Raw genomic sequence first — 13,373 nt, forward strand, 5'->3', positions numbered from 1 at the left:
AGATTTTATGTGTATATATGCCAATACAGGAGAAGGTATCTATGAGGAAATTTAAGTCCATGGTTAAGTCAATTATGGTGTATTATACCATCACTGAAAAGAATGAGGTAGACCTATTTGTGCTAATGTGGAATGTCCACATATAAAGTGAACAGAGCAACTCTAAGCATGCATGTATAGTTGGCTACCATTTTTAAAAGAAGTATTTACATAAATAGGCTTTGAACATCTGAAGGACACTAGAAATGATCAATAGTGGTTACTTCTGGGGAGTGACCTGATGGACTAGAGACGAAGGGTGAAAGGAGATAGTCCACTTCTTTTGAGTTCATTTTGTGTGTGTGTGTGTATGTGTTTGCTACCAAGTGCATGCATCTCCCTTTCACTGCTGATATGCTTTTTTTAAATGAACCAGACCAGAGAAATAATGACACAGTTGTTGAGTAAGTGCCTCTCTCCCCAACTGTGTTTCTGAAGTCTTTCTGTCCAGCCCAGATAGATACACACCCCTGCCCTATCTGGGGATGGGTGTAGGGGATGCTAGGCTGCTAGTTTACCTACTGGATTCAGGTCCCCCTTCCCCACGGCCTGACAGCTTTTCCCCATTCCAGTAAATATGGACAGCTTTGCCTCAAGTCCTATTTCCCACCTACTAACTAGTACGGACAAGGGGGTATGCAGGAGTCAAACGGTGACGTATTAATGGTAGAAGAATGGGAAACCATGCCTGAACAGGGGAGCAAAACAGAAGTCACCCGGATATGTTTGCAAAGATCTGTGTTCCGAAAGGTAGTTTGTTATTTATCAAACATTTATTAAATACCTTCCTATAGGTCCAGGGTACCACTAGGACCTGACTCAGGACTGAACTGTATGTGCAACAGTCGCACATAACAAACTATCAGCTCATTAGTTCAAATTCAAGATCATTTTTCCTTGAAATAGAACCTCATATAAACTTGAAGTAGTCAGTGGCACAGCATCCTCTGAAGATTTCAAAAGAAAAGGGCCCACAAGTTAGCTGGAAGGGAGGGGGGTAAAAAGGAATAGCCTCTCTTCAAATAATAAATCTACAAAGTCCTCTGCCTATAAAGCAGATCTTGTAGTTTTGGTCTCTTCTCAGGAAATAATCACCACTCTGTTGAAAATGGGAAAGGCACCCCCTACCATCCCCGAGGCGGGGGGGAAAAACATTCACCCGAACAGCTTCTACTTGTTTTTACCATATATTCCAGGGATATGTATGGGGGTTTTTGTTTTTACATTTATACAGTTTACATTGCTTGACCCATAAATAGCACTCGTAAGATTAATAGGGCCATAGTTTTAAAGAGTATTTACATAGCCCCACCATGCATACAGAGCCTTTTTAATATTGAAAAATCAAAAAATTTGAACCTTCCATCACTAGGCAATATAAATTTGACCATCTAAGCTTATAAACCCTGACTAAAATACAAGCAATCATTTCATCCATAAATGCTGTTTCTGGTTCCCCAACAAATCTAGCACTGCAGTGTAACAAATGTCTTGCAATTCAGGGATATAAAAATAATCAGCTTTAAAATCTGACCTGTACAGTATGTACATTAATATTTGCACCGTTAAATTAGGAATACACTTAAGTCTATGAAATACTACATTATAAATAGCAATGTCTTTGTCAATCTGGAGCTAATACAATGCAGTGTTTACCTGGCTAACTGAAAGGGGACGAGGTGGCCTCACACGATGGGATGCACAGTACTGGCTGGGTTCAGCGTGACTACGTGCGTGCCGCACAAGACGGACAGACTGATCAGGACCTGGGCCAACCTGGTGTAGACAGACGACACACACTATCACTTTACAAAGGTGGCGGAAGTTCTCCGTTGTCTAAAGTAACACCCCCGTCCAATCACCTCCTGACAGTTTTCTTGAGGATTCTCTGGAGGACTGGAGACCAAAGCCGCTACACAGGACCGTAATGCACCTGACAGGCACAAGGTGGGGCATCAACCCGGCACCAGCCACGGAGGGCAAACTGGGGAAATCGCACCTTCCGAATGTTAATCTGACACCGTGAACAGCAGCAGGGGTCTCATTTACATGGGCAAAGCACTTTAAACTATTTTAGCAACTTTCCTATGGAAGAAAAAAGATAGGATTCGAGATGGTTAATGGCAGTTTAGACATGACCCCCACAGCTACTAGGTTAGGAAATAATACAGTTTTTGCCCTTGTGTCCCTTTTTCTTCTTGGACTTAGTTGTCCTCTGACCAAACTGAGGAGTGGGGAGTGCAGAAGTTGGGCTCGAAAGGTCGTCTGTATAGTAGGCGTATCTCTGTGGCCGGGGCTGAGGAATCGGTTGTCCGAGAAAATAGCCTTCTTCTTCCGAGTCGGAGGAGGAGGAGGTGGAGGAGCACCAGGAATCGTCGTCCTCCCCGTAGAGTCCCAGAAACCTAGGCAGTCCTGGGTTCTGCAGTGCGTAATCGGAGGTGGCATGGGCATACTGTCCGTACAGATCGGCGTTCTGGATGTATGCCTGGATTTCCCGGGCGCTCTTGTTCTGTATAAACTTCTCGTAGTTGTCAGGGGTGTAAAGGCGCAGTCTGTCCTTGGGAGAGTATTTTCTTTCTGTGACAAGGTTCAGGGCGTTGTCAGAGCGGGACTTCCTACTTCTCCTGCGGCGATGGTGATGAGACCGGGATCCCCGCTCTTCAAAATGGTAGACCCGTCTTCGAGTCCTTTCACTCATTGGAGGCTGCCGGATTTCAATGTTGTCATAGTTTCCATTGTCAATGACATCATCCGAAAACTTGACCTGCTGAGGTCTGGATTGAGACTTGGATCTTCTCAGCACTGGCAGATGTACTGGTTTCTCCTCAGGCATGATTTTTTCTGGACACAGCTCTGAACTTAGACTCTTCAAGGACTCTGCGCTCCTGTGCAGCATGGAAGAGTTCAAAGTCCCCATATTGCTCATTTTCTCACAATCTTCTGCCTCCATTTCCTCAAAGTTTTGCAGGGAATATAATGATGGTCTCGGCTTGCTTTCTCCATCCACTGAAGCCCCTAGGAAGAAAAGCCAAGACAGAATGTGATCTTCTGACATTAGACACAAGCTGCTGAAAGGAAGCATTTCAAAGAAAATTCTCCCAAATGTCAATGTTTGATTAACACCCACCAGGTGACACCAACAGGCATATATACTTGAGAAGGTTTGGCTTTTATTATCGATACGGGGGGCATAGCCTCTTACAAGCCCAGCTCTCTTGTGGCCAAACATTAGTTACAGCACATGTCACGAGCAGCAAACATTTTAAAGCTTCTCCACATGTAGAACATGACATGCAGCCAGACTACTTCACTTGAACATCTATCAATCTCTTCCTTTGCATCCACCTGGCCACGGTTATGATCCTTTTATACCTAGATTAGTGGTCAGCAAACCACAGCCCAAGGGCCACATCTGGCCCACGGCCTATTCGTGGATAAAGTTTCACTGGAACACAGCCACAACTATTCACTTACACATGGTCTATCGTTGCTTTCTGCAATGACAGAATTGAGTGGCTGCAACAGAGACTGTATGGTCCAAAGAGTGCTATCAAGCCCTTTAGAGGAGAAGTTTGCCAAGCTCTGACACCTAGATCATCAGATCCAGCCTTTCTTCCCCCTTGTCCTCTATAACATATGCTATTTTCAGACTAACTTTACTTTAATAAAGCTCTTCTCAAAACAGATATTGCTCTCCTTTCTTAGCAGGGCCCATGCAAGTCAAAACAAATGAATCTAGCCCAGCAGATTGTAAGTGACCAGGGCATTGTGCTGACAGACTACTGTCAACTAGACTACATAACTTCCCACTTTCTAGAGGAAGCCTGTTTCTCAGCCCATTGTCGTCAAGGAATATCAGCCCAACCCCTTTATGTGTACCTAATGAGCTCTGTTTTTTTTTTTTTTTGCTAAGTGTGAAAACAGAGCCCAGCAAACAATATATTCTTAATTTAGTCCCACCCACATTCCTCAACTCCCCTTTAGTGTAGGCCTGCCTCATCTTTGGCAAGTCCAGTAGAAACCAGGAGGGTAGCTTAAGTCTTAATTCCTCCTTGCCAGGGTGATTCCTGGCACTGGGCAGCCAGTAAAGCCTTTCCTGTGTACATTAAAGTAACATAACCTTTATGAAAGGACTGAATATCATCAGTTTGACTATAAAACTAGCCATAGCCTTTGCTAGCCATGGACCAGTAATATTTCTATGTTCAAAGACTTAACGTAAACGTAAGATTCGGGAAGGGTGGGTTCCAGACTCAGTCTTGCCTTTAAAAACCTATGTAAAGTTAGGCATTTAGCCTATTGGTGATTCAGGTTTCCTCCTTTGTAACACAGAGTAGGTAATATCCACTCTATACCGCTCAGGATCATTTTAAGGATAAAATGTAGATAACGGATATGAATATGCTTTGAAAACATTAAAGCAATTTTTAATCTGGATAAAAAACATTGAGCTATTTTTGAGCTATCTGTTGCCACAGGGCAATTCAGGAAACTATAAAAGATGGCTATGAGTTTATCAAGTACACAGGCTGATTTTAGCATCTTGAAATTCACATAGCATAATCTAAAGAGCACAGGATCTTTCAGACACAGATCGAGACTCCCTCATCCACAGAAACCGGTTTCTTCCTCTTTAAGGATAATACCTATTCAAGCTTCTATTAAAATGTATATATGTGCACACACACGTAGGCCCATGTTTATTTTGTTAGCGTTTGGCATTTAATGTAAACTTCTTCCTTCCCTTGGTCTACAGTTTTAAATAACACAGCCCCTACTGCTGAACCGTAGTTTGTAGAACAAATTTTTTAGTGGCTCTTTTTTTAAATACCCCATAATCCCTAGGATTGCGTACCTGTGATATTAGATAAAGCCAAAGAATCCATAGAATCTCGAACACTTTGCTCTGGTTTCAAGTCTGACAAACACTCCAGGGAATCTTCATACCACTGCGTTTGATCATGATTATATCCTGAAGCCCCGTGGTCCAGATCCAATTCCTGGAGCCTCCTACTGCTTGCAGGGCCTGGGTGGCTGCCATAAGCAGAATCACCCAGCCCATCTTGTGACTGTGCCCAATACATATCAGATTGGTATTTTTTACTTGCAAGGCTCTGGTTATTTTGCTTTAACTCGGTCTTATTTTTAACCATGTTATCAGATATCCAGTGCTCACCGGCTCGAATATCTAGCTCATTGGGCGGCTGCTGAAAGAGGCTTTTATCACCAAACTTGAGGAGGAGCTGCGTCATGTAATCTTCATGCTCGGCCCATTCTTCAGGGTCTTCTGGGGTTTCGTGCTCCGCTCTGCCTTTCCAAAATTCTTCATTGACAAAACCTGCTCCCTGCCTGGAGAGACTCAGATCCTCCAGCTTCCGAGAAAGGGTGTCTTCAGCGTTGCCTGATAGGCCGGGAAACTTGTAGTTCAGAGCCGGGGACAAGAGCAGAGACTGTCTGCACTGATCTGCTGACCGACTGCTTTTGCCCATCCGGACACTTCTTCTAGAGTCTCTTGATCGAGCTGACTGAAATGCAGAGTCAGAAGAATCAGAGGCATGGACGTCTTCACCAAGGCTGCAGGTTTTCGAGCAATAAATCTGACCTTGTTTGGGGAGGAAGGGACACCCCAACAAAGAAGCCTTACACTGGGCACAAGAAAAGCAGGCCTCTGTAGCATGCCAGTGCTGCCCATCGTAGGTCATCTGTGCATGGTCGACACCTGTTTTGAAAAAGGACAGTAGGGGGTTACAGTTCAATCTTGACATAAAGGAAGAGAGAGACAAGACGGTGTACGAGGAAACTCTAAGAGGTGACGGAAATGTTCTGGATCTTCAAAGGGCTGTGGGTCACACAAGTACGGTTAATTCTGATTATTCACAGATCCCATACTCTTGAATTTGCCTACTTGCTACCATGTATCCGTAGCCCCAGAATCAATACTTGCAGAGCTTTCAGGGTATTTGCTGACAGGTGCAGAATGATGGAAAATTTGAGCACCGATGTGCACGTTCCCAAGCCAAGGGCAAACAACCGATGCCCTGTGGGTCTCCGTACTCCTACATATAACAGCTGATCCAGCCACGGTCAATTTACAATCAGGTTTTTTTTGCATTTTTGTGCTTTCTGTTAATTCTGCTGTTTCAAAGGGCTCCCAAGCATAGTGCTTAAGTGCGTGCTGTGTACTGTTCCTAAGTGCAAGAAGGCTGTGATGTGCCTCACAGAGCAAACGTGTGCATTAGATCTAGAAGCGTCATTCAGGCATGAGCTACAGCGCTCTTGGCTAGGAGTTCAATATTAGTGAATCAGCTGAAAATGTAAGCAGGCCCTTGCAGGACCCCAGCCCTGTATTTCCCCCAGGAGCAATGGTCCAGTCCTCAATGACCCAGGTGACCTTATAGAACACAGCCATCGCAAATAATGACAACTGACTAAACACGCTTTGTCGAAACTCCCCAAACTAAAACACTTAAGATCTGTACGTTGCCCTGTAAGTTCTAGAGAACAAACCCACACAGGCTTGGAAATCACGGGCCAGCTGCGCACTTACCGATGTGCTCCCCACAGGTCTCACAGTACTCCGCATACAGAGACTCAAAACAGCCGCAGCAGAACGGGCGGCCATCCTTCATGATGTATCTCTGTCCCCCCAGGACCGTTTCACACTCCAGGCAGCAGAAGTGCTTCATGTGCCAGTGGCGGCCCTCGGCTTCTGTGCACTCATCAGCAAAAATGATCTTTAAAAGGAAATGGGATGAAAAGATCATGGCGAGCTCTTCTAAAGGCCAAGTAACTGCATGTTTTCCAGACAGCTGACAGACACTGGCTCTAAGAAACCACTTACCTAGCTAACCTTGTTTCTTACAGCCTCAAGCTCAAATCTCACTGGATTTAGATACAAAATAAAAGCAGGAATTGAAAACGTTGAAAAAGAGAAACTCAGTGCTTGCTTAAACTTAAACAGATTTTTACATCGGAGATAATTTGGTCATATTTTTGCTCTCCAATCACACTTTGTTGGCGTAATCTGGCATAGCGTACGTTAACACTGAAATAACTTAGTAGTCTGTAGTTTGGTACTAAGCTCATAAAAATGTCTGCAGTCAGCAGCTACAGCTATCCAGATGCTGGGCTGTGTGAGCAGCATGTGTAGATAATGCTTCATTTAACCTGGTGGTCAGGTCCAGGTTAAAGACTTTATTTTTTATAATTTTGGTTTCAAAGAAATTTCAAATTACACATTACTGAACAAAACTGAAAGAAATGTATAAAAGCAAGCCCCAATAAAGCTGACGGTCACTGTTTGAAGGAGACTGAGGAGACAAAGAATAAATGCAATAAGGTACCCTGGACTGGACTTTGGAATAGAGAAGACATTAGCAGAAAAACTGGACATCTAAATATAGTCTGTAGTTACTGGTATTATGCCAATGTTAATTTCTTGGTTTTGATGCATATACTATGGCCATGTAAGCTGTTAACAACAGGGGAAGCTGGGAGAAAGGTCTACAAAACACTCTGTCATCTCTTCAAGTCTTCCATAAATCTAAAATTACTTCAAAATAAAAAGCTTTAAAAACACAATTCCTTCCACGTCACCATCCCTTCCCATACACCCCCGGGGGTAACCACGGTTAACTCAGTATATGTCTTTCCATGCTAGTTCTGAGTGTGTGCAGACATGTACACAATATTGACTTGTTCTCCCTTTATGTAACAAAAAAGATTGTCTACTACTTACTATTCTTGCAACTTGTTTTCTTCTCTCACAATGCATCAAGGACATCCTACTTACCAACGCACAAACACACCTGCTGCCTTCTCTTTATTAGCTACATATCATTCCATTATATGAATGTACAGGATTATCTTTAAAATACACAGGCAAAAGCAGGAGATTATTGATATTTTGCTTAGATGTGTGCAGTGGAATACTGGCTTACTAGAAGCTTATTTTTCCCAGTGTTCAGGGATAAACTTTTTTTTTTTTTTTTTTTTACCTCATCACATGCTGAACACCGTGGTTTGAGCAGTTCAGCGTGGTGCCTGCCACAGTGAATTTTTCCATCCTGATAAAAATAGATGAGGTCGACCAGCAGCTCGTTACACGTGTAGCAGACAAAACAGGAAGGGTGCCAGCACACTCCAGGGCCCGCACGCGAGGCAAACACTGCAATTTCACCTCCATTTATCTTCAGCCCACACTAAAAACAAAAGGATTTGAAATGGAGATGATCCTTCTTTAATGACTGGATGCTCAGCCTTCCCTACTTTACACTAAATCCCATTATGTCAAGAAAGCTTTTATTTGTGGCCCCTCCTGCTAGTGATGAAATAGCTCTTTAACGCTGGACTATTTCGGATTCTTAACTGGAACGAACACGCCTCACATACACTACCACGCGAGACTGGTCCTAAGAATGGTTTCATCCAACTCGCATGAAGAGGCCTCTTCCTGAGCCAGCCTCCTCTTGCGTACATTTCCTACGCTGAGCCAGGAAGCGTCTGAACGTCTTCATTCTGCTTCCGCAGTTGTGAACCCTGGGTGGACCCTCGCACCTCTCCCCACGCCCAGATTTCACCTGATGTTTACACAACGGCAGACTGACTCCCCCTGCTACAAACACTGAGGTCCATTTCATGAAAAGCTAGGCTGCCTTGTATTTTTTGGAGGCTTTTAGGGCCCACACCTGTGCCAGGCCTGTCCTCTGCCCCAACCTTACTCCATCCACGCCACCACCACGAGCCACTCATCCTGGAAAGGGCTACCTGTTCGCACACGGCGTGCATCACTGCTCTGGACAGAAGTTTAATTGTTCCTCTTCCCAGTGCTTCTTTCTTCCTTTGAGCGCTGAATACCTGCAACTCCTTCTTCTCCTCTTCACTCAGAGACTGGCAATACCGTACCTTCAGAGACAGAAAAACAGAAGCACCACCCTGGGGCGCTCAGTCTCCCTCACCAATTCGGGATTTCCAGGGTTAGAGCTTCAGCCAAGAGCAAGGTTAGCTGGCCTGCCCCATGAATCCCCAATTTAAAAGTGGCACCATACCTTTAAAATGACATCAGATCTGCAGCCTCTCCAACAAAAGGGACATGCCATTCAAAGGAACTTTTTTTCTTAAATAAGGAGAGTTTCAACTTTTATCAGAGACACAAAAATGGAAGACATTAACCTTTCTACAAAAGGTTTCAGCTTGTTAGTTGCCACTTTCACTCTCCATCCTACGGCCCCTCGGCTGCACTGCACGGCCGGCCCTGACCACCAGAAAGCGCTGGCTCTGGCCGAAGGGGCAGGGAAATCTCAGGAACTCGTAGGTTCCCGTAAGTGGTGGGTGGCTGCAAACACCATAAAAACCAACTTGTTGTTAAGTTTATTGCACTGACACCCTTTTGTCTCGCAAAGAATGGAAAGCTGTATTCTCAAGGCAAATTTTCACTGAAGAAAGAGGCAAAAGAGCCCTAGTCAGTGAGGAGGTAGGGTTTAGGAGAGGCATCTCAAGGTTTAGGGTTTATTTTTTTTTTTTAATTAGGCTTCTTCCTGATTTTTACCTCATTATCATGTGGCGGCAACTGGTACAATAGCTGTTTAATACGATGTTTCTCTCCAGGGCTGTTAACATAAGGAACTTTTTCCTCTGGTAAGCAGGCAAAGTAGAGCTGGATCTGGGTAAGGGATGGAAAGGAGAGCATCAGCACAGCGGACGTGAACACCTTAGCTTACGTTCCATCTTAGAAAGTTACCTTTTCCTTCAGGTACAAGGGTTGGCCTCTCGTGGCTAATGAGAGGACCAGCTGAGCCGACTCGGCAGAGCTGCGAGTCTTCCGACAGCTAGCATCCAGCTGCTAAATTGCTCCTCAGGAATGTAATTTGTAGTGACAATTAGGGGCATCATAAATTATGCACCATAAAACGTGCACACTTAATGCTCCTGTTCCTCAGCCAGCCTCCCCAGGGTCAGCCAAGAAAGCGTGCTGCACGTGACCACACAGGCTGCTTGACCCCGCCCAAACCCCAGACGCTACACGGGCACACTCAATTTGCTCTCTGAATTTTACACGTTACAGAGACAAAAGCTGTTCTGTTAAACTTTGTAAACTCTCCCTTATCAGGTTCTCTCAAGCATCAGCTTTCTTTGCTTCCGTGGGTGTTATTTTCTAAATACCTGGAGCCTGTTTCCCCACTATAACTGGAGGGGAGCCATACTGAGCTGTACTGAGGTCACTCTGAAAGGAGAACTCCATTTCTGTTTGGGGTTTTTCCCCCGTTAGATTTCAAGGAATCTCCCTTAATGCACATGGGGTACTTTGCAGTGCTGAGAATGAAGGTGCTTTGAGGGGAAAATGATCAGGGAACTGAGTGCTTGTCTGCTTCAATATCTTAGCATCACACAAAACCTACCCAATCATAAGCTGCAAGAAGGGATTCTCTCCTAGTAAGCAGTCAAAATTCTGCCTTCCTAACCATTATGCCAGCACACCACCTCTCCTCCCCATTGTGTCAGCCACAGAAGCTTTTACAGCTAGAAGTGCTGCTCAAATACCAGCTCCATGTGCACCGGGTACTGGGCTGTGTAGACCCGGGATGCGTCAGGAGCCCCTATCCCCAGAAGACCCCACCATGCAAGAAACCCCCACCACTCAGGAGCAGCAGCACACCCAGCCGGGACCTTATATTTCAAACTATGGCTTCTCCCACTTAGTATCTGTCACTGTGAGTTCATCATTATAAGGATATTGGGGGGAAAAATCTGCATATTTAATAGTCTCATCTTAAAACAACAATGCAAAGCACAAAATTAGTAGTATTCCTTTTTTTGCAATCCAGTCTGTGGTGACAGATTCTTTTATGTGTCAGGGTATCAAAGGTCAAACGTCTAAGCAAGAACACTTCAGGTGGTTTCTTACAGCTCCGTACTGCTCTTCCAAAGCACAAGCGTTGCTCAGAGCTGGCACGGAAACGTTCCTCTTTCACTACCTTTTTGTTGTTACTGATGTTTTTAAAAAGTTTAAATTCCTCTCTCTCCAAAGAGCCGAGTCAGATCTCCACGTAACAAATGCATACCTAAGCAGGACGCAGGATGCCACTCGTTAGAGCAAGACTCGCATCACTGTACGGCTCAGGAGCACAAAACGACTGCAAACTTTCACCGAGGAATTAAGTATGCCCTTCCAGAGCAAACATTTATACTGTCCGAAGGGGAAGCACCAAGGAGGGTAGCACAGCAGGTCAGTAGTGGCAGTAACGGTCCATACAATTTTTTAGCCACTCTCAAAAACAAAAACCCTGCAATGTGGCTGGAAGACCGAGCACGCGGGGTGAGGAGGGCCCACCTGCTCCGGCCGCAGGCCCGGGGGCACCCAGGCATACTCCTCCAGGGCACAGCCAGAGTCGTCGTCTGATGTGGAGCTCCTCTGGCACCCAAAGGCAAGCTTGCTCATTTTGGGCTCCATCTCCAAAGGCATAATAATGAGGTGAAAAGGCTGGCTTCTCAGTCACAGGACATCAAACGATGGCTGCTGTGGACAACATAGGGGAAAAAAAAACAAAGAAATTAAAACCTGAAGGCACTACTCTTGCCCTCCAGGGATTTGTATGGAATGTTTACACACAGCGGGGCCTAGTTTTCTAGTAACTATACTCGTTTCTAGTAACCAAATTACCAGTGTCCACACCCCCAACCCCACGGAAACTGCAGAGCTAGAGCTACTCGATTTAGAAGCAGCCCCCTGAACAACTTAGCATTTCAGGAGATGCCACCAAAGCTAGCTTGGTTCCAGCCGCCTTTAACAAGCGCCTCTAACATACTAGTCATTAGAAAGGTTCCCAAGAAAACTGCTTTGTTGACTTTCTAACTTTCCCACCAATGAGACCCTGTGAAGTCTTAGGAGCGGAACAAGTGTCAGAGACGGCACCCCCCCACTGCCCTGCCCGCTGCTTACGTGCTCCCCACACCCCACCCTGCTCCTGGTTTCCTAATCCCAGCCGCTTCCTGCTGCCCGCACACAGTGGGTCCACGGGCAGGCTGCTCAGGTTTCCAGTTTCTAATCATGTTCTGGAGAGACAGTAAACTTCATTTACTCATTGAGTAGAAATAGCAGTGAAATCCTTAATATGGCACATTCAATCCAAAAGCCTTTAGTATCAATGGGCGAAAGAAAGTCAGCCAGATGGTTCATTAATGAGTTCCTTCAACAGAAAAGTAACTGAATCCAAGCACGAGGCTAAAATAAAACCCAGCTAGCTGACTATTACTGTGGAATTGTATTACCAGCAGGCATTCATTGAAAAGTCACACCTACTATGTGCGACAAGCTAGCAGCCAGCTACTGGGCAAAGTAAGACACAAACCCAGTTCTGGGCGGAAAGTCTTTCTCAGATGGAAGGGCTGCACAAGTGTCAACACCAGGGCCCCCGCTCTAGAGCACCGTTATCAGCATTTAAGCTTCTTGTTAAGTTTCTTCTGATTCTGAAACAGAACAAGACTTTCAGACTCAGATGCAGCTTTTTTATACCTGCCCCTTTCCCTCCCCCTCTCCCTCCAAGGAAAGGAAAGGAAGGGAAAGGGAAAAGGAAAAAAAAGAAAAGGGAAAATGGAAAGGAAAAGATCATTAGCCTGACCCCAAGTTAAAGAAAACAAGGCTCCAGTAAATTAAATGGCTCACCTAAGGTCACACAGCTAAAAACGCAGTCACACTACGTGCCTGACTCATCAGACTTCCAAAAACGGTTCTGCCTTTAAAAAAATCCTCTCACCTGTTCTCACAAGTAGGAAAAGCAGTGAACTCGCAAGCACACTCCTACCGGAGACGAAGTCCTTTCTCAGCAACTATGTCAAACGCAACTCTACAGTATCAGAAAGTGTTACCTATCACAACCTGATTATGAAAACGTGTGGTTTTTTCTTTTATAAACAAAGGGCATAAATTAAAATTGTAACAGTTAAAACGGAAGGCCAAACCTTATGGCTACAATCGTTATTAGAAGGAGCCACACAGTAGGCAGATATTATTTCAACTAATAAATTTAACTTTTCCTTCACCCTGAACAAAAAGTAAAGATGACCTCATTTCTCCACTATCAGGAGGTTATGACCTTTTAAACAAGTCATCATTTCACACAGGTGCAATTCTTTCCCATCTTGACTTACATTCCTCTTAGCCCTCCGTGTTAAGAAAAAAAAAGGGGGGGGGAATGTGTTAATGAAAGTCAGAAAATTTCTTGGATCTAGTCTTTCCCTTTTGTTTTGGAAAAAGCAACTCCCACGTGTCAAAGGAAGAGAACTAGAGGTTAAGAATTTAATTAGTAACTCAGAAATCCCCACCAGGAAAACAGAGG

General features: G+C 44.7%; 1 protein-coding gene across 3 annotated transcripts in view; it reads right to left on the reverse strand.

The window, feature by feature from the left end:
* Nucleotides 1-790: 790 nt before the first annotated feature.
* PRICKLE1 (prickle planar cell polarity protein 1) overlaps nt 791-13,373 on the reverse strand; it is a 20,208-nt gene continuing 7,625 nt past the window's right edge. For 2 of the 3 annotated variants that reach the window (XM_077753226.1, XM_077753225.1), the window contains exons 2-8: nt 11,369-11,554; nt 9,587-9,700; nt 8,806-8,943; nt 8,037-8,240; nt 6,587-6,773; nt 4,895-5,758; nt 791-3,054 (exon numbers count right to left, since the gene is read on the reverse strand). In XM_077753226.1, the coding sequence (XP_077609352.1) occupies nt 2,195-3,054; nt 4,895-5,758; nt 6,587-6,773; nt 8,037-8,240; nt 8,806-8,943; nt 9,587-9,700; nt 11,369-11,500 (2,499 nt within the window). In that variant the 5' untranslated portion in view covers nt 11,501-11,554 and the 3' untranslated portion in view covers nt 791-2,194. Of the gene's footprint in view, nt 3,055-4,894; nt 5,759-6,586; nt 6,774-8,036; nt 8,241-8,805; nt 8,944-9,586; nt 9,701-11,368; nt 11,555-11,977; nt 12,033-13,373 lie in introns of those variants that run through there. The other variant, XM_077753227.1, reaches the window with a different exon arrangement.

This window comes from Crocuta crocuta, unplaced genomic scaffold (genome assembly GCF_008692635.1).
Source record: "Crocuta crocuta isolate KB4526 unplaced genomic scaffold, BGI_CrCroc_1.0 scaffold30, whole genome shotgun sequence".
Taxonomy (NCBI): Eukaryota; Metazoa; Chordata; class Mammalia; order Carnivora; family Hyaenidae; genus Crocuta; species Crocuta crocuta.